Here is a 21,362-nt window from a genome sequence, read left to right as displayed (position 1 = left end):
TTATCCTTCTATTTACTTAAGTTATAATTTACCTCCATCAGTTTCCTTATTGATTCTCTGAGGTTTTCTAACTTCATGCCAACTTCAATTAGGAAAAATTTTGCCTCTGTTGATGTCTATGGTTTCAATGCAGTACTATACAGAAACTTCTCCAAAAAAAGGGGAGGGAATCCTAGAATATAACTATGGTAACAGGAATTCATGTCAAGTAGTGCAAAGAATACTGGATTTTGAGATCCATAAACTTCAGTTCCAAACTTGCCTAAAATACTTCTTAGCTATGTGACACTGGACAAGTCACTTACTTAATTTCTCTATGCTTCCCTCCAAGGCTGACTTTTCATATTTAAATGTTTCCCTTGGTTACTGTTTCCTCATCTGTAAAATGGATTTAGCCTCATGGTCTTTGAGGTCCAATCAACCTCAAAATCTATAATGCCCTAATCCCATGAGTCTTGGTTTTAGCTTCAGTTAAACCAGTCAGAAGATAGGTTGTGCAGGAAGAAAAGAAAGCAATAAAATACACAACTTATTCCACCAAGAAGACAGCAACACAATTACATAATGTAAGAGTTAGAAAGGACCTCTGTAGTCATCCAGTCCAGAGTTCTAAAAATGATGGCATATAGACAATAGTAGTCAAGCCCTGACCTAGTACAGCCCATACTCAAAAGTAATCCCCATCAATACATACCCAAGAAGTGATGGTCTAGTCTCTGCTCTCCTTAACTGAGCTGTCCCTTACAACACAGAGAAACAGTTAAGCAAAACTGACTAAAGTAAATAAGCCTGACAACCTCTCCAACATTCCACACCAGTGGTCTTGGAACTCTCTCCCAATAAGATAGCGCATTTCATCAGCTCTACTTCAAGATCAAAGTTGGTCACTAAAACTGAATGGCCTTGAGCTGTCTTTTAGTAGTATCATTTTGAACACTGCTCTTCTGCTTCTGCTTTGTTGCTCTGCATCAGTTCATACAAGTCTCCCCTATTTCTCTGAATTCCTTTTTTTTTCATTATTTCTTACACCACAATAACGTTCAATCAATGGGTACCTATTTTCTTTCCTGGGTTTTGGGGGGATTTTTCTGCTACCCAAAATAAGGGCTACTACAAATACTCTGGCACATATGCCCTATAAGAAACAGAAAATTTACAGAAGACTTTATGGAAAGGCAAGGTAATCAAAGAACCTCTCTGTCTCTCAAGGTATCTTAGCCAGTAAAACTATATGCAATAAAACCTCTGCTCTGCCAGGCAGTGACAAACAGAACTTCCTCTTCAACTGACAATCTGACCTATATGAGCCTGAAAAATTGCATTCCAAAGGATGGTCAGAATTAAGGGAACTATTTTAGTTAGCTGGTTGAAGTTTCAATTTTAGACCAGGTTTATGACCTGGAGTCTGTGAACTTTTTTTTTTATATTTTCATGCTATATTTCAATATAATTGGTTTATTTTGCAGTCCTATACATTTTATTTTTATGCATTTAAAAATATTATTCTAGGGGTGGCCAGGTAGCACAGCAAGTAAGAGCACTGGCTCCAGTGTCAGGATGACATGTGGATCGAATCCAGGCTCAGACACTTATTACCCACCCAGAAACACCTGGCTGTGAAACCTTGAGCAAGTTACTTAATCCCAATTGCTTTAAAAAAAAAAATTATTCTGACAGGGATCCACAGGCTTCACCAGAATGTCAAATACACATAGTAAAAACCCCTGAGGGACAGCCAGGCAGCACAGGAGTAACAGCACCTGCCCCAAAGTCAGGAAAACCTGGGATCAAATCTGGGCTCAGACACTTAGCACCCACCCAGAAACACCTGGCCTTGTAACCTTGAGCAAGTTACTTAACCCCAATTGCTTTAAAAAAAAAAAAAAACCTGAATAAAAGGAACGTTCTTATACAAACTGCCACTACTTCACAGGGTTTTTAAAGGGTTTCTACCAATGCTTTCCCTGCTGACAGAATAATGGACTCTCCAACTAATCTTTTTCCTATAAATTCCTAAAATTTCCTATAAATTTTTTTTAAAGCTCTTTTCACTAGTTAGATCCAGTTTGCTAGTGGTTTCAACTCTCAGTTACTTTTTTCCCCCTTGGTACAGGATACACTTTCCATCTTCTTATATGTGTACATATCATTCTCAACAGAATGGAAGTTCCTCAAGGACAGACTTCCTTTTCTCTTTCTGCATCCTAGGTTCTACTGTCTTCCTGAACTTTCCATCTGTAGTATCATCATAGGACCATATCTAGAGCTGCTATCATTCTGATGTCATCAAATACAGCTCCTTCATTTTACAGATGAGGAAACTGAGGCTCTAAGTAGTTAGGTCAGTTAGCCAATAAGTATTTACCAAGTGCCTGGTTTATGCCAAGTGCTGTGCTAAGTACCAGAGATTCAAAGGAAAAACAAAAACAAATCAGTTCCTGCTCTTAAGAAGCTCAGTCTAATGGGGAAGATAACATCCAAACAACTATATAAAACTAAGCTATATAAAGGATAAATTAGAAATAATCAAGAGAAGGAAGACACTAGAATTAAGGGGGAATCAGACTTCTTGTAGAAGCTGAGACATTTCCAGAAAAATTCTAGAAGCTGGAATTTTTAGCTAAAGGAAGCCAAGGAAGTCAATAAAGCCAGGATGCAGAAATAAGAAAGGAGAGAGCATTCCAGGCATGGGGGGAGGGGAGGAGCAGCCAGGGAAAATACCCAGAGTCAGGAAATGGGATGTCTTGTTTGAGGAACAGCCAGGAAGGCAGGAACATTGGATCACAGAGCGGGTATGGAGGTTGGGGGGAGGATTGTAAGGTATAAAAATTCTGGAAAGGTGGGAGAGAGGGCAGGCTCTGAAGGGCTTTGAATCTCAGAGGATTTTATATTTGATTCTGGAGGTGATAGGGAGCCAATGGAGTTAACTGAGTAGGTGGATAACATGATCAGTCCTGTGTTTAGGAAGATCACTTTAAAAGCTGAGTGAAGGATGAACTAGAGTGCAGAGACACCTGAGGCAAGGAGAGTGTTAGTGGGTGTAAAGTGACTTTCTCTTGCTCACATAGTGTCTGAGGTAGGATGTGAATACTAATCTCCTTAATGAATCAGTATGCTGCTCATATGTACTTACCGTAATAACACTTAATCAATTTTTAAGAAGTCATTTTTAAGACAGGGGCTCTGAAAAGAATATAATTACAGGCTGTTCTCCCTATAATTAGGACAGTTTAAACTTACTCAAATTCAAACTGGGTTCAATTCCAGCCTCAGATAGTTACTAGCTGTGTGACCCTGGGCAAATCACTTAAATTTCTGTTTGCCTCAGCTTCCTCACCTGTAAGACTGGAATAATAACAACACCTACCTTGCAGGGTCATTGTAAGCATCAAATGAGACAGGCACTTAGCACAGTGACAGGCACCTGGCAAGCACTCCACAAATGCTCTTTCTCTGTTTCCTCCCCTGCCTAGTTCCCTCCCTTCTCACTCACTCTAAACATTCTAGACATAATTTTTTCCATAGGCCACAAATTGTACAGAGAGTGAAACCTTTTTAAAGTAACTGTCATTTGTTGCTAGCTAGGCAGATTTCATATAATCAAAAAATACTGTATTTGAAGGAATCATGCTTGAGATTATTTACTTCAAATCAAAACCCCAATTTTCCATATGAGATAAAAAACCAAAGCTCTAAGAGGCTAAGTGTCTTACCAAGGTCACAGCAATGGCTAAAGCAGCCTAGGCTCTTTACAGTGTGCCACACAAACTGAAGCAGAGCTCAAATGACAATACTTTTTTGTCACCAGTCTTTAAATAGGTGATTCCCCCTCCCCTTTTAATGTATAAAGAACTCCCAAGCCCCATATAAGCCAGCCCTGATCCAGCTGCCATCTCCTGATACAGCACACATATCATACACACCTGAAACCATGCTACTGATACACTTCATTGCCCTAACAGGATTAAATTACAAGGCAGAGGCAGAATCCTTCAAAGAGACAGGACGGGGCACAGGAGTGAAAATATCCATAATGGATCAAATGGGCTCAGTTTCAGACAGATATAAAATGACATTTCAGATCCTATGGACAACACGTGGTTTGATCTTCATGATTAAGTATCTTGTTTCTATGCAGATGGCTCCCAAATCTATATAACCGGACATTATATCTGTCTCCTTTCTGAGCTCCAAGCCCACTTCACTAACTCCCTCCTGCACATCCCCACAACTTCTATCCAATGAATTGCTAAGTGTTACCTTTTCACTTCTGTCCACAAGAATTCTCACTGAGCCACTAGACCAGTGAAAGAGTTCCTTAAGTAGAATTCATGCCTCTAATCTCTTTCCTTTCCAATCTATACTTCACAGAAATGCTAAAAAAAAAATCTTCCTCAGGTCAACTTCAGTATGTCACTCCCTGCTCCCGTGTCTCTAGTGACTCCCTTCTGCCTCCAGGATAACAGAAATTCCTTAACCTGGCACTGAAAACTCATCTCCAGGCTCTTCTCTTACATTCCAGTCTGACTGGTATACTTGCTGTTTCTCAGGGTGGGTATGCCACCTCCATCGTCCAGACCCTCTTCTCAGGTTGCCATCCATTCTTGGAATGCATTCCTCTTTACCCCTACCTCTTAGGATCCTATGCTTCCTCCAAGGCTAAACTGGGAAATGTGAGGAGGCCTTTCCTGATCCTGGTTGTTATTCTTTCTCTCCTTAAAATTATCTTGCATTATTCAAGGTCAGAGACAGATTTTTCATAGAATCAAAATCACAGTTTAAGAGACCTCAGAGGCCATCTAGTCCAAATTATGTACCTGAACAAAAATTCCTTCTATAATAATGCCCCCCCAAATGGTCACCCAACTTTGTGTGAAGATATCTGGTAAGAATGAACCCAATTACTCCAGACACAGCTAATTTTCCCCTACATCAAGCCTAAATTTCCCTGTGTACTCTCCCCTTTGCATCATGGTCCTCATTCTGTTTTCTTGTATCAAACAGATCAAACTTAATCCTTCCTCCCCTATGACTATTTAAACCAGTTATCATCTCCTCTTCTCCACAAAGTTGCATCTTCTCCAGGGTTTTGGGTTATTTTTTCTTTATAGCACTAGATCCGGGCACAATGCCTTCCACACAGTGGGTGCATCATAACTGAACTAAATTGTTGGATTTCAAGTTATTGAGTGAATTTTTTCCTTGTTTTCCTGTATAATTTTAGTCTCAGTAAACTCAGCTAAAGTTTCAATTTTTTTTTAAAAAAAGTACGGCTAAAAGAACCAATCATGAAGAAACAAAAATGCCACTATGGCCAATGAAATAAAACAAAGTTCTGGCTAAGGGTTACTAGGGCCCCAAGTACTGACAGCTGTTCAACTTTGTAAAGGGCAGAAGCATTCCATACTATGTCTGAAAGAGCCTCACCAGAATCCCCAGAGAAAGTCCGTCTGAATTGTCATAGGATTAAAGAAGGCCTTTAGCAATCACTTTTTTTCAAGAGAGCTCTCTTCTAAAAAGTTACACAGCAATCAATCCTGTGAAGAAGCTTATAATATACTTTATAATAAGCAAGCTGATCATAATCACCCATATACTCCAGAAAAAGGCTCATCTTAATTAATAGGTAGTATGGGATGGTGGCAAGAGACCTTGAGAACTAGAGTTCAAAACTGGAAGGCCCTCTCTGAGCCTCAGTTTCCTTATCTACAAGATGGAGGTGATAAACATTTGAATGATTTCTCAAACAGGGCTGCTATGAGAAGAAGTGCTTTATAAACCTTAAAGGCAAAAAAAACCACCAAAACCTTTAAAGCACCCTAGAAATATTAATTATTTAGCACATCTTACTTATAGCTAAAGCATTTTTAAATGATCATTATTTTCATAACACCTTAAATCTCAAAACCATTTGGTAGGTCATTAAAGTAGATTTATGGAAAGTCATGGACAAAAAGCACAGGCTGAGAAGGGTTAGTGGGTACATGTGTAGAGTGTTCACAACAGTGAAAACTGTGGATCCTCCAAAGTACAACAAAAAGCAAATCAGTACTATCAATTAAATAACAATACATCAACAGGACACCAAATACCATCAAATCGCAAGTGTTAGAAAAGGGGCCCCATAAGGCGATTTTGAGTTTCTCCTTGCCATAGGACCCTTCATGTCCTTTCAAAACTCAGTTGCACCCAAAAGACTGAGAAGTTGGCTTATTTTTTAAAAATGTTTAATCTCAGAAAAGGTTGAGGGAGGAAAAATACCCTTCCTTTAGCATTCAATTGAATAGCCTTTAATTAAAGAATTTGTAGAAAAGATTTTACAAACTATAAGAAATATAACGAATAAGACATTCACCAGAAAATAAGACAAACTGAAAAACACTATAGACACTGGTTCTTTTTCTAAAAATGGATTCCTCTCCTCAAGAAGGGAAGGAAAAAAAAAAACACTGCTTTTTTCTTTCATATACATAAAGGAAAAATATTTACTCTACTAAAAGTAGGTGGTGGTTCCAGTGGTAACAGGGCAAAGAGAGTTCATTCACTACTCCAGGAGTTATGTAACAGAGTAGCTGGAGCCCTTGCTTCAAATCCCAATTCTATTTTTATTTACTTTACAACTTAACTAAATGAACAGCTCAATAATCTTCTAGTGTTGCTTCCTCACCTGTAAAGTGGGGGAAGAGATACAAGAAATTTACACTGAAGCAATTAGAGAGAACAAGAAATAAGTCAACCTTAGAAAAAAGCATGCATGCTAACCCCTTTATCTTAAAGATACGGAAACAGACTAAGAAAGAAGTGAAGGATCTCCCCCAACTCACACAAACTAGAGATATCTGAAGGGAGTCTAGACCTTCTTGCTTTCTGTCCGCTTAGCCACAGCAACTAAATTTTCTTTTTCAAAAGCCTCTTAAGAACTTAAATATCTACCTCCAATGCTTAGCAGTTTCCAGCATGTCAATGCACGATGAATGATTAAACTGAGGACATCTCATGAACAAATAGAATCAAATCAAGATCCAGAGATCTGTAAGATCCTTCCTCCCGGATTACAGTGCCCACTCTCAACTATAACACCCCCCCCCCCCAAGGACCCAAGCTGCAAAAAATTCAATATTCAGTCTTGATACCAAGCTCTATTGTCTTGTACCTGTCTATCCTAACAAGTTTGAGTAGCTGAACATACTCTCCCTTCTCCTCTAATCCTCAACAGGCGTATCTTACCAGGAGGAGTGGACAAATACTGCGCCAAAAATGCTAACAAAATTAAATCTAGCCATCCCTGGGGTCCCTATGCCAATTCCCTTGCCTTGGAACACTATTTGAACACAATGGTGTATTCAAGCTTGATTTTAGAACATAAATGAGTATTTCAAATATGGCTCCCTGAAAACAGCAAGCACAATGTCGTTGAGTAGGAGGCCTCTGAGCATAAGCAAATTCATTCATGTATCCAGAGAAAAGCCCACACGGACAAGTATTCAGACTTACATGCATATGAACAGAAAACAAAAAGTATCACTACCTATACCAAAATATGACAAAAAAAAAAAAAGCAACCACCACCAAGTCTTATTTTGATTGAGACACTTTCCAGGTAAAAATGGATCTTAATGTATATTATTAGTACTATCAATACTTAGCTCTTACTACTACTGTCAGCTCCCACCCCTTTATCTCTTCCCATTTCCCCACCTCCTCTGCTCTTCTTATGAAGATTTAAAATATCAAACATCCCACTCTTGCCTTAGAATATTTCCCCTAATTTCAACACAATTTAGCAGTTTCCTCCTCATTCACAATCCTACATACTCATTTTTGAATGCAATTCAAATCCTAATACAACTATCATAACAAGCACTTCTAGATAAGTTAATTTTCTTGCTCGAGATTCTGATTTATTTTCTATTATAATGAATTCAACAAACTTCCAAGAACATTCCTAGTTCCAGTTCTGCTGGTCAAGAAATATGCATGCATGCTTGGAAGAAAATTACTTCCCTACTCAGGGACACAGTTTGCTTACCTATAAAAAGGAACGGGATGTATTCAGACAGTTAACCTTTCCTATGGCATGGATCCCCTTTGGCAATCAGGTAAAGTCTACATACCACTTCTCAGAACAATGTTGATCATCTATATTAACAATAGAAATCTATCCTGCATCGGTAAGCCCCAGGTTAAGAACCACTAAGGTCCTTTCACACTCCAAAATTCTAGGATTCTGCATCTAAATGAATTTGTAGAGCTGAGTTTTGTCATAACAGGATTTTGTTGCATGTCTAATTTACATAATGTTTATGATTTGTGTCCCCTATATGAGGAAGCAGCATGAAAAGGCTGAAAAAGCACTAAATTTGGAATGAGAACCTAGATTTGCATCCCAACTGTGCTACTTAACTGCCTGTATGACCTTAGACAAGTCATTTAATTTCTCTAAGCCACAATAACCTCCTTAGTAAAATGAGGGGATAGGAAGAGATGAATAAATTGATCTCTTCCAACTCTAAATCCAATGGCCCTCTGGTTATAGAGTTGTGATGTTTTACATTTTAAATTGCCAGCTTGGGGGGCGGCCAGGTAGCACAGTGAGTAGGAGCACCGGCTCCAGTGTTGAGAAGACCTGGAGATCGAATCCCGGGCTCAGACACTTAGCACCCACCCAGAAACACCTGGCCGTGTAACCTTGAGCAAGTTACTTAACCCCAATTGCTTAGGGGCGGCCAGGTGGCTCAGCGAGTAAGAGGACCGGCCCCAGAGTCGGGATGACCTGGGGATCAAATCTGGGCTCAGAGACTCAGCACCACACCCAGAAATAACTGGCCATGTAACCTTGAGCAAGTTACTTAACCCCTATTGCTTAAAAAAATAAAAATAAAAAAAATAAATTGCCAGCTTGGGGCTGAGGGAAAGAAGAAAAGGGAAAGCCAACAGGCTTGTGTATACTACAAACACACAGAAATGAAAAACTGGACTGCAAAATTTGAGGTCTGTGAAAAAGGAGTTTAAATTCAGTGGGATGCTAAAAGAGTAATTCACGGAACAAAAAATAAAAACAAAAGACACTGGAAATCCATGTTAGCAGTGCATCTGAACAGAATGCAAAATATTTATGTTTTATTAAATAAGATCTCCAAGTTAAGGGCAGGCTAGGTGGCACAGTGAATAGAATACCAGCCCTGGAGTCATGAGTTCCTGAGTTCAAATCCAGCCTCAGACACTTGACACAATTACTAGCCATGTGACTTTGGGCAAGTCACTTAACCCCAATTGCCCTCCAAAAAGCAAAAAAAAAAAAAAAAGATCTCCAAGTTAATCAAGTATCTTGCTCTCCTTCATAAAGGAATATTCATCAAACTTAGGATGTATTGAGCACCTACCTTAAAACAAAACCTCCACCAGGTAGCCTAATACAAACCATAATGTACAATAAAGTCAATTGTAATCACAGTATGTTTCTTTAAAACAAGGGGGGAAAAAACATAGATCTTTAGAACCAAGCTTGACCAAAGGGCCTTTTTATGTTCTATACAACTACAAATGACCACCTGTCTTTCATCCTAAGCAACTACCTCTTTGAGATACGAAACTTAAAAGAAAATCATTTTCTTTAATGTAGAGAAAACATAATTCAATAGACAGTTTCACAATATGGTATAATAGGAATTGTTGGGTCACATCAAACTCTTTTGTGACCACATTTGGGGTTTTCTTGGCAAAGATTCTGTAGTGGTTTCCCATTTTCTTCTCCAGTTCATTTTACAAATAAGGAAACTGAGGCAAATAGGATTAAGTGACTTGCCCAGGGTCACACAGTGAGTTGGCAAAGTTAGTAACTGAAGCCAGATTTGACTGAGGAAGATAGTCTTCCTGTCTCCAGGCACAGCACTCTATTCATTACACCACCTAGCTGCCTTAAGTGTTCCCAGAATGAGAAGGTTCAGCTGGGTTATGATCTATATGTCTAGAGCGGAATAGCCAAGGTTTTTTAAAAGTATTTTTTAACTAATCTGTTCATCTTGCTACCCTTCGACCCCAGTGAGCAATAAAAAACAATAACCCCAAGACATAGGCTTTGAAACTTATCTATATAGGGAATCCATTCCCTTCTAATTTCTATATTAGATTTGCTTGTACAAAAACTTTTTTACTTTATATAATCAAAATTGCCCATTTTATCTTGTCTAATGCTCTCTTATTGCTTCTTAAATCATAAACTCTTCCTCTATTCATAGATCTGCAAAGTAATTAGTTTCTTAATCCTCTAATTTCTTTATGATGTGACCCCTTTGGGTGGTAGTTCCATTTAGAGCTTATCTTAAGACTATTTTCCTGGCTGTTTTTGTTTTTTATGAAAAAATTCATCCTTCCCCAGCCATGGTTTATCAAAATGGTCATAAAACAATATGATACTACATTGTTGGAGGTTTTTTGTTTTGTTTTTCTCTATTATGTTGCATACCTAATCTGTTCCACTGACTGACTTCTTTTTTTGAACCAGTACCAAATTGTTTTAATGATTACTGCTTTGTAGTGCAGTTTGAAATCTGGTACTAATAGACCCTTTTTTCCTTCTTTTTTTTCCCCATTATTAGCCTGAAAATTCTTGACCTTTTGCTCATTCACATAATTTTTTTTTCCCTAGCTCACTAAAAGCCTTTTGGCAGCATCAAATAAGTAAACTGATTGAGATACTATCATCATTTTTATTATATTAGTTAGGCCTACCCATGAGCAATTAACGTTTCTCCCATTACTTAGCATTGTCTTTTTTTCTGCAAAGAATTTTTTATAACTGGATTTATAAAGTCCTCAAGTAAATGCTGACAGATATGCTCCAAAATATTTTATAGCTTCTATAGTTATTCTGAATAGAATTTATCTTTCTATCTCTTCTTGTTGAGTTTTGTCAGTTATATACGAGAATGCTGGTGATATACATGAACTGAACTTTTATCCTGTAACTTTGCTGGTTATTATTCCACTTAATTTTTAATTGCCCTTAGGATTCTCTAAGCACACACCATATTGTCTGCAAAAAAGGAGTTATTTTGTTTTCTCTTTGCCTAAACTAATTCCCACAATTGCTTTTTCTTGTCTCATTGTTCTAACTAGCTACCATTTCTAAGAGAAGCAGCTAAAGGAGCTAGCAGAATATGAGATAACTGGACCAGGAGTCAGAAAGACCTTACCTCAGACACTTACTGGCTGTGTGACCCTGGGTAAATCACTTAATCGCTGTCTGCCTCAGTTTCCTCAACTGTCATTGAGGATAATAATAGAACTTACCTCTCAGAGTTACTATGAGGATCAAATGAGATGATAATTGCGAAGTGTTTGGCACAAAATAGGCCCTTAATAAACATTTGTTCCCTCCCTCCCTTCCCTTTCTTGCTTCCTAGCACTCCATTAAATAGCAGCAGTGATGATAGGCACACTTTCTTTACCCTGTTCTTACTGGAAATGCCTTTAACTTTTCTCCATTACATATCATGTTTGCTCTCGCATTTAGAGAAATGCTATTTATTATAATAAGGAAATATCCTCATGTGATTTCTAGAGTTTTTAACAGAAATGAGCGTTCAATTTTAAGGCCTTTTTCAGCATATTGATATAATAATGTGGCTTTTATTTACATTATTAACATGATTTGTTTTATTTATACTCTTCCTTTATGTTAAAGCAACACTGAATTCCTGGTATAAACCCAACTTGGTCTTAGTATATAATCATTCCAATGTGATATCACAGCATTTTCTAATTTTTATTTAAAATTTGTGCAACAATTCTTACTAGGTATATTAACCTGTAGTTTTCTTTCTCTGTTTTGTCTTCCCTGATTTATGTATCAAGACCATATGTGAATAATAGGAAGAGACTGAAAGGGTGCCTTATTATTGCAAAAAAAAATTTATACAGCATTGGAATTAATTGCTCTTTGAATGTCTAAAAAATTCACTTGTGAATCCATTTGGTCCTAAGGCTTTTTCTCCTTTGGGAATTCACTTATGGCTTGTTCAATTTCTTCTTTTGTTAGTACCAAGTTATTTAAATAGTCTATTTTTTCGTTTGTTAATATGGGTATTTTATATTTTTATAAGTATTCGATAATTTCCTTTAAATTATTAGTTTCACTAGCATATTAACTGATCAAAATAATTTCCTTTACTTCCTTCTCAACTTCTGTCAGTTATTCTTGATTTCTGAAAACCAAGTTATAAAACATATATCCATGAAAGTACTGAAATAGACCATTATAACTATGTCCGGTTTATGACTCTCAAAATGAAGTTTCAAACACAGAATAAGTCATTTTTATTTATTTCAGTTCCAAAACAAACACATCAACATTCTCTCCCCTTTCCTATCCCCAAAAACAATACTTGGAAGTGAGATTTATATATATTTGTATTATTAAATCATCTCTTTACCTTGTTTATATAGGTACCAGGACAGGTTACAAAAATGAATGGATGGAAAAGCAATAATTAAGTGCTTATATGTATCAAGTGCTGTGCTAAGCACTAGGGATACAAATATAAAACTCAATGATAGTGAAAATTCTGCAAGGAAAAACAGGAACTAAGTACTCTACCTATACTAAGTTGTACATTTTTTTATAGATTTACTTGCAGAAATGCCAAACCAAAACCCAACCGATAAACTGAGATCTGCCAGCATATTCTGAAACCTTCATCACCTGCTAAAAGCTGTATCTCTGCTAGTTGCTGTAACTTCCCTCCTCTCCCCCTCCACACTCTCATTCCACTTGAAGGTTTCAATCAACACTGATTTCATTCCTCTCAGAATTTCACTCTTCCTCACAAGACACCCAAATCCTCCTACTCCACTTTAAGGACTTTGGGAACGAATTAATAGCTACTCCTGTGCCACTTTGAAGGACTCTGGAAATGAATGGTAGCTTCTCTTCACAAGAAGGTTAGAGATTCCTGCTATATGTGATGGGAAAGCATCAATCATCTGAAAAACTAAAAATTCTATCCTTAATAAAAAAATCATTTTAATAAAATAAGAAATCAAAAAACAAATGGAATTTTGACCAATAACTATCCAACTAAGCTCTACCTCTATCATGAGGCCTTTGGCAACATATGCTGATCACTACAATCAACTCCCCTTCACCCTTATTTCACTGTAATAGTTGTGAATTTTACCATGTTACTGTGGTTATCCACATGTCTGCCAAGGTGAAAAAAGCTTTATGAAGATATTGTTGCTTCCCGTTACATACTCCATAAACCAGAAATCTCTGCTTTGATATGATGTATAAATGCTTACAAATTACATAAGAGCTCATTCTACTGGAAATATTAGGACAACTCCCCCACATAGGAAACCTCATACCAACTAAAGTTGGGAAGCACAGACTACTTCTGAAAGGCCTTATCCACCGTAATAACTCACTTTACAAAAGCACTAGAAACTACTCTAAGTACCCAGAAAAAATGGGCTGAGTGCCTTCCGAGTTCCATATTCTTCTTTGGCTCTCCTCTCAGAGTCATAAAGGAGGACAGATAAATTAAAACCAAGTTTCAGGAGATAAAACAGTAAAAGGTTCTTTCTTTTCAGCATCCTGTCAGAAAACATTTTATCCTCCTCCCCAGTCTTCCTCCATAAATGTGTGACCCAGTGGTTATAGAATTAACACTAGAAGTCTGAGGACCCACTACTTTGAAAGAATCTCTTTCTAACTGTCTGCTGGTACTTCCTGAAGGAAAAAAAAAAAGGATCTAGGATCTGCCAATGCCTTTTCCCTGGGAGACCTAGCGAGTCATTTTCTTCTTCATCATCACCATCATCATCATCATAGCATTTATATAGCACTTTAAGGTTTACAAAACACTTTACAAAAATAATTTCATTTCATCCTCACAACAATCCTGGAAAGTAAATTTTATTTCCATTTTACAGATGAGGAAACTGAGGCAAGGGAAATTAAGTAACCTGGCAGGGTCACACAGCTATTTAAGTGTCTGAGACATGACTCACACTCATGGTCGGCTCAATTCTATCTCTTTCACAAAGTCCTTTCTGATGACTCCAGTCCTCATCTCCTCTCTCCCCTCTGAATTCCTAGAGCATACAGTCAGTCTGTACCACATCATTTAGCTCCTCAATATTTACTAGCCATGCTGTTAACTGCTGTTCCATGCATGTGAGTCTTTCCTCCTTCTAACTAGCTCCCAAGGGCATAGCTAAACTCTTACATAGGAAAATCCAACTGATTAACAGAGCCTTGATTTTGATTATTTGCACAGTGAGCCTCGCTGCCCCAACCTGATGAGCCTTGAGCTCAGAGAGGGAGGGAGGGAGCGGCTGCTGTGTGTGGAACGTTCTTTTCTTTCCATGGAGCCTTGATACGACTCAGGAGTCTAGAAGCCTGCAAGTTTTAGCCTCTCTCCGTTTATTATAGTCTCCTATTTCAACTGCTGTTCTTTCCATTCAAGCCTCACCCTCCTCCAATCAAGGTGAGGAGCAATGCAACAGGGGCAATGAGACAGCAACATGGTAGCTTTTTTCTCACATCCCTTTTTCACCTTGAACCCCGGACAGGAGACTAAGACTAAGGAGTGTCTACAAGAGATGCCTCCTAAAGATCAAGAAACCCCTGAACTATTTTAGGACCCCATAGTGCCTAGCACAACATCAAACATGTAGTTGCCCATCAAATATCTGCCAAATTGTTTTTAACCTACTTTAGACTTGGTTTTCTCCTCTTGAAAATGAAATTCATTGCACTAAAAAAGGTACTAAACAGCATATTTGCATTGACCCCATGACACTAGCAGTAAGCTTATACCCTGAAGGTCAAAGATGAAGGAAAAGTTCCTATGTAAACAAAAATATTTTATTTTTTGTGATAATAAAAGACCAGACACAAAGTAGGTTTCCAACAACTGGGAAGAACTGTACAATTTGTAGTATATGAATGTAATGCAATATTAAAAATAATAATGTAACTGTGTCATAAGACATAAGGAAAATGAAAAATTCAGAAACTTATCTTCCTAAGTTTCTTAATGCAGAGTGACAGTAACAGAATCCAGAGAACAATTTACATAATGACCACAGCAGTGCAAAGAAAATGTAAGGATTCTGGTCAATGCAATGACAGAAAAATCTGATTCCACAATAATAATGGCAAAATATATTTCTAATGAAGGCAATATTATCCAATGAATTTAGAGCTGAAAGTAAATTCTAAGGCTTTTTAGATCAGCCTCCTCATTTTACAGATGAGGAAACTAAGAAGTCAGAGACTCAATCCTGCCTCAGTCACTTACTACCTCTGTGACCCTGGGCAAATCACAACTTTCCTAGCTAAACAGCAGCAAAGTAGTTTTAATATCATTAGCCTAAGCAAAATAGTCAAGAAGGGGAATATGAGGGAAAGAATACTGTGAAATCTATTCCCCACACCTCCTAAAAATGTCTTCTGGATTATCAATGCCACTACTCCCCTATGGGAAATTGTACAAAACCTCATTCATCTTTTTTTAAAATAGTAATTTGCTACTATGATCCAAGACAATTCCAAAAGACTCATGAAGGAAAATGCTATCCAATCCAGAGAAAGAACTATGGAGTCTGAAAGCAGATCAAAAAGTACTATTTTCAGTTTTTTTTATTTTTTTCTGGCTTTTCCCTTTTGTTCTGTTTCTTCTTTCACAACATGACTAATGGGGAAATATGTTTACATGATTGCACATGTATAACCTTTATCAGATTGTTTGCCATCTTGACAAGGGGGAATGGGAGAAAGAAAAAAATTGAAACTTAAAATCTTATTTAAAAAATGAATGTTGAAAACTACCTTTACATATAATTGGAAAAAATAAAATACTATTTACCAAAAAAAAAAAATTTCCTGCTGTGTGCATTCAGTAGGAGGAAATCTTCTCATAGACAACAATACAAAAATACTATTAATACCAAATAGGAATTTTCCTACAATATAAAACAGCATTTGTAGTCAATGAAAAATTATTTTTAAGCCCTGGCCAAATGTATCATAAAACTGGTTATTCATCTACATTCTGTTTTAAGGATATGAAGCACAGCATACAAGTGCTTTTTTTTAAAGACTAGAATTATTTTCTGCCTCCTATAAAACATAATTATTTTCCCCTTACTCTTCCTCCTATTAACTTTTAGGCCTTAAGAGAAAAACAAAACAAAAAAGGAAACAGACTTGTGGAAATTTTGCATTTTCAAAAGCTATTTGAAAAAAATAATACAGTCTCTTCAAACCACAGTTGACAAAACATATTAAATGACTAAATATTTCCCATTTCTTTTTATTTTAAATTTACAAAATTAAACACTCATTCAAATAAGATCAGCTTTGCCACCATAATAAACTAGCCAAGAAGTATTTGTTGAGCACCTACTATGTGTCGACCATTGTATGAGATCTGAAGCAACATGATTTGATCCCTCCCCTCAAAATCTCAATGTGAAAGCAAGACCAACACATACAAAACCATGTCACAAGACAGAGTATCAAGTAATAAAGAGATCATGTCTAAGGAATCTTCACAAAAGAGACATAATTAATTATAACAACAACAATAACATTTAGATAGCACCTTCTACGTGCATGTACTATGCTAAGTACTTTATAAATATTATTTCATTTGATCCTTATAAACATTCTGGGAGATGGTGCTGTTATTATCTATATTTTGTAGTTGAGGAAACTAAGTCAAACAGATGTTAAGTGATTTGCCCAAGGTCACACAGTCAGTAAATGCCTGAGTCTGTATCTGAAATCAGGCCAGAAGTCCGGTAATCTATCACTGCATGATTTAACTGCCTTTAAGGCAGTCTCTGAAAGATCCAAATCCAACTTGGATTTTGAAAGCCAAAAGAAATAAAACTAGGAATCATACGCTAAATTCAATGCAAAGAGTCAAAAATCTGGATATGTTTGCCCTTGTTTTCTACAACGTGCCCAAATCAATCTGTGGACGTGATAGTTAATTTATAATATCCAAATATCCAATTTCCCTATGACATTTAGAAGCACAATGAATTTGGAGAGGGAAAAAGAACAAGAGAATGGATTCCGAAGGAACCAAAGGAATGATCAAGAACCAAGAACAAGAGAGAATTACAACAGAGAGTACAAGAGCTTTGACTTCCATTACTATTTCTTTTCTTATTAAGAGCTCAGTATTTGAAATGGAGAAGTGGTTGACTTTCCCAGCCAGTTCAATTATGGAACCTGCCCCACTATCATTGTCCCCAAGGATACCATGTGACATCTATCTTTCCAGAACCTGCAATGTGTCAGCCAGTCCATTACACATAGGTCACAAAAGAGTTCTTGGCAATCACTGCCATTTCTGGCCAGGGACCTGGGCTGACTTCTAACCAGAAACCTTAAGGTGAAAAGTTCAATATCCAATTACCAATCCCATCCCCCAGAGACTATCAACAGAGACGATTTGCCATTCATGAATGACCATTCACATATTCTCCTATGATCCCACATTCATCACTCCCAAGAAATGAGTAGTATAACTTTAGGGTTGCAAATGCTTATAAACTTTCCTATATATATAGTCTCTTTTCTATTCATTTGGCTTCCTTAAAAAGATGGACAAAGATTTCATATTACTTAACAAACCCAAATATAGGGAATTATCTGCTTCTTCTGGTACCAAACATTCCAAAGTTATAAATCACTGGGTATAATACTTTACTGGTATCAAAGAAACCACATTGTTTCTGACATATAATGTTTTTAATGGAAAGATTGTAGAAATGGAATAACTTAACCCAACTACCTACAGAAGAGTCTTCTTAAGCAAAGCTTACCTTATAATTACTAGAGTTCACCCAAGAAGTGGCAAGTCCATCCACAAGCTTATCTAACATGGTCTGATCATGTTCAAGATCGGCAGACTTCTGCTTGTCTGAGAAATAATCTATTAGTTCTTGGCCCACTTGCAGTCGTTTCCCCACATCTTTCTGCAACACCTGTGCCAAGCAAGACTCCATTCGGTACTCCATGGTGGAATTCAAATACAGCCCCGGTTAGAGAAAGCTAGAGGGCAGTGAGGCTGAATCCCCCACTAGGAAGGCTTCCTGGAGGCTGCCTCTTTGTTTGACAAAGGTTACTGAGGGCCTTGGTTTCCAAGATGCAATCCGGGGAATGGCAACAATGCACCATGTGTGTCTCCAGAGCAGCTGGGAGGATATTAAAAGTCCAATTTAAATAACTAGCAGGAGATACAGTATTGAGTAGCGCGGCAATGCTCTGCTATTGGCTCTAGAACACTTCATAATTCAGCAGTCCATTCTGAAAAAGAAGAAAAAGAGGAAAAATCAGTAGAGATTAAGCAGGCATAAATGTTATGAAACATCAAAATCAGGGGACAGAGTAAACCACACTGCAGAGTGAGTTATAATTACGTGTGGAGTGAGAAACATCAGCATTTGGCAACCAGATCTGAACAGCATAATTATTATTTTTATCAGGATATACATTGATACCAAAGAAGAAAAGTGATGAGTTGCATAGTGAATGTACGATTTTTAGAACTTTAGAGCATATAAATGCAGTAAGCACAAAAACAATCTTTCCTCATAGTTTAACATACAATTCCAAGCTTGAATTTTAACCAGTCTGAGTCACTGGAAGTATGGCAGTTCACTAGTTTAAGTTCATGCTTTCAAATAACCAAAGAACTGGAAACAGGGGCAGCTCCCACAGAAAAATTTGACACCATTTTGCCAGCCTGACCCTATTAACTTAAATCTGCCATGTGGGACCTGCCTTCTAATTGCAGTCTTTGCAATGTTGGTGTACAAGCTGCCCACACGCAAAGTAAGAAGAAATTTGGTCTCTGTCTGCTTATCCACCCAAACCCATCACAATATGCAAAACTGAAAATAGCACTACCTCTACTTGATGAATTATTATGCTGTTAGGAGAAATACTTTATGGGAGTAGGACAGAGGGGTCAAACACTTGAGTGTAAGAACCAGATTAATATGTAATTGGGGAATATTTAACAAAATAAATAAAAGTACAATAAAACAAATATTACATTTTAAAACTAATTCAATATGTGCCCCACAGAGATCCTTATGTACAGTTTAATGGTGCTGTTTCTGAGTTGGACACCACTGTACATACAGCATAGGTTACCAACCTTAGGGCTTGAGGAACTTTTTTTAAACATTAAAATATTTCACAAACATTCACAGTATAGTAGTTGTAATCTATGGCTGTTTGGGATGCAAAAATTCCAATTCAGAACACGTTAGGAAAATAATCATCTAAGAATTAAAATTGTGACTTTGGTGGAGGAATGTGGGAAAGAGAGGAAAGGTCCCAAAACTGGTTAGTTGAATTTTCCTTATAAATTGCCTAGCTAAATTGAATTTTCCTTATAAACTGACTAGCTAATTAACTTGTTGTTTGAACAATTTTTCACACTAAGTTATAACTACTGTTATCTCCTTACTTGGTTATTATAGTTGGTGACTTTTTTCTTTTTTTTTTTTGGAGGGGGAAGGTAGGGCAATTTGGGGTTAAGTGACTTGCCCAAGGTCACACAGATAGGTTTGTGTGTGTGTGTGTGTGTGTGTGTGTGTGTGTGTGTGTGTGTGTGTGTGTGTGTAAAGTATTTGAGGCCGGATTTGAACTCAGGTTCTCCTGACTCTAGGGCCAGTGATCTATTCACTGCACCACACAGCAGCCCCCCTAGTTAGTGACTCTTAATTCCCACTTCAGAAATACCAATCTATTCAATTCTTCCCACCATAATTTTGATCAAGCCTAGCATCTAATATCTGCCCTTCTCTCTCCCAGTAAGGGAGTGCTACTCATACAACAGATGTACCCCCCACACACATTTTCTGAAATCTTGTGTGTGTGTGATATGTATAAGATGTTAATATATATCCATGGAAAAAAGGGCAGCCCTGGAGTCAGGAAAACCTGATATCATGTTCAACTTGTAAGATGAAGTCATTTAAACCACTTAACCCCATCAGTATTACAATAAGTAACAGAGCAGGCACTGATCTATACTGCTTAAGGGAATTGCCTGATCAGGCATGCTCTATAGCAATGAATATCATAGACCTAGTCTAAAAATTAGGAAAAAAAAAATCTAAACTTGGGAAATAAGAGAAAAATGAAGGGATGATTATCTGAATTATGAAAGGATTCACTATAAAATTCCTTTGTAACAAGTTCCCCTAGTAAAAATAATTATAGAATTTCAGAGTTGAAAAGGACGTCTAATCATTTAAACAATGAGTGTTTACTAAGTATCTCTTATGAGCCAGACATTGCGCTAGGGGTTTAAGGAAAGGAAGGAAAAAAAGTGAAACAGTTCCTTCCCTGAAGGAGCTTACATTGAAGAAAACATTAGGGGAGGCAGTCAGCCAACCAAGTCACAAACACACGTATATACAAAATACATATAAGCTAATTTGTAAAGAAAGGACCTAGCAGGCAGGAAAAGAGGAAGGCAGAGACCAGGAAGGGCCTCATGCAGTAGGAGATGGTATGCAAGCTGAGTTCTGAAAGAAAGTTGGCTTTTGTAATGGTAATGTAGCTTGAATTTGAAGATCCCTTTGTGTTGGCAAAGGTGGCAGGTACTTAGCACCTAGTAATTGATCAAGCCTCTATTCAGGGAAACAGAAGGCATGAACTCCTGTCTCCGGTTGCTGACATAACAGGAAGGGGTTGGCTGAAACAGGAAGTAGCTAATGCTGTGTATATAAGAAAAGCCCCAGAGGCACAGTCAGAATTTCTTGAGACCAGCACCTGGTGGCAGAGCAGCTACCGAAGAGAGAATGGAGAACTCAGCCAGAATTTCCTGAGAACTTGTGGAGGTGGAGCTTCTTCTAAACAGGAGCCCTGAGCCCTGAGCCCACAGCCAGGAGCCAGGAGCCCAGGTGACTGAGGAAACATAGGGATGCTGAGACTGTTTGTGGCTTGGTTGAACCTTGAATCCCCTGGAGCAGAAATGGTGAAGGATCTAACATGGACCAGACCCTGTGAACTTCAGTGTGGAGCAGGAACTACCCAGAGAGCTGGTCAAGGAATTGGGAGCTGTCTGCCAGTGAACCCAGAAGACAGTCTGGTGAATCTAGAATCTGGGACCATGGAAGGGGATCCAGGGAATCTGAGAACAGGCTCCAAGTCAAGATGAAAAGACCTCTCCATGGTACTGAGTAATGATGAAATTGTAGTTTACTATTCGACCTAAGGGGTGGAGGGTTTTCTGTATGATACTTAGTAATTAATTGCTGAATGAGTGACTGATTGGATTAAATTAAGATTTTGCCCCATGAGTGGAAGACTTTGACTA

At 37.7% G+C, this 21,362-nt stretch overlaps 1 protein-coding gene across 5 annotated transcripts in view; it reads right to left on the bottom strand.

Annotated features, from left to right (window-relative positions):
* Positions 1 to 21,362, bottom strand: part of LOC138145255 (CLIP-associating protein 1-like) — a 204,486-nt gene that overhangs the window by 146,241 nt on the left and 36,883 nt on the right. For all 5 annotated transcript variants that reach the window (XM_069066896.1, XM_069066895.1, XM_069066893.1 and 2 more), the window contains exon 2: positions 17,848 to 18,331. In XM_069066896.1, the coding sequence (XP_068922997.1) occupies positions 17,848 to 18,042 (195 nt within the window). In that variant the 5' untranslated portion in view covers positions 18,043 to 18,331. The remainder of the gene's footprint in view (positions 1 to 17,847; positions 18,332 to 21,362) is intronic.

The sequence above is a fragment of the Petaurus breviceps genome, unplaced genomic scaffold (assembly GCF_028583685.1).
Source record: "Petaurus breviceps papuanus isolate PSGF00001 unplaced genomic scaffold, PetGlider_PUasm1.0 90731, whole genome shotgun sequence".
NCBI classification, from domain to species: Eukaryota; Metazoa; Chordata; class Mammalia; order Diprotodontia; family Petauridae; genus Petaurus; species Petaurus breviceps.
The sequence above is the reverse complement of the archived record's forward strand: the minus strand, read 5'-3'. Positions and strand labels throughout refer to the sequence as shown.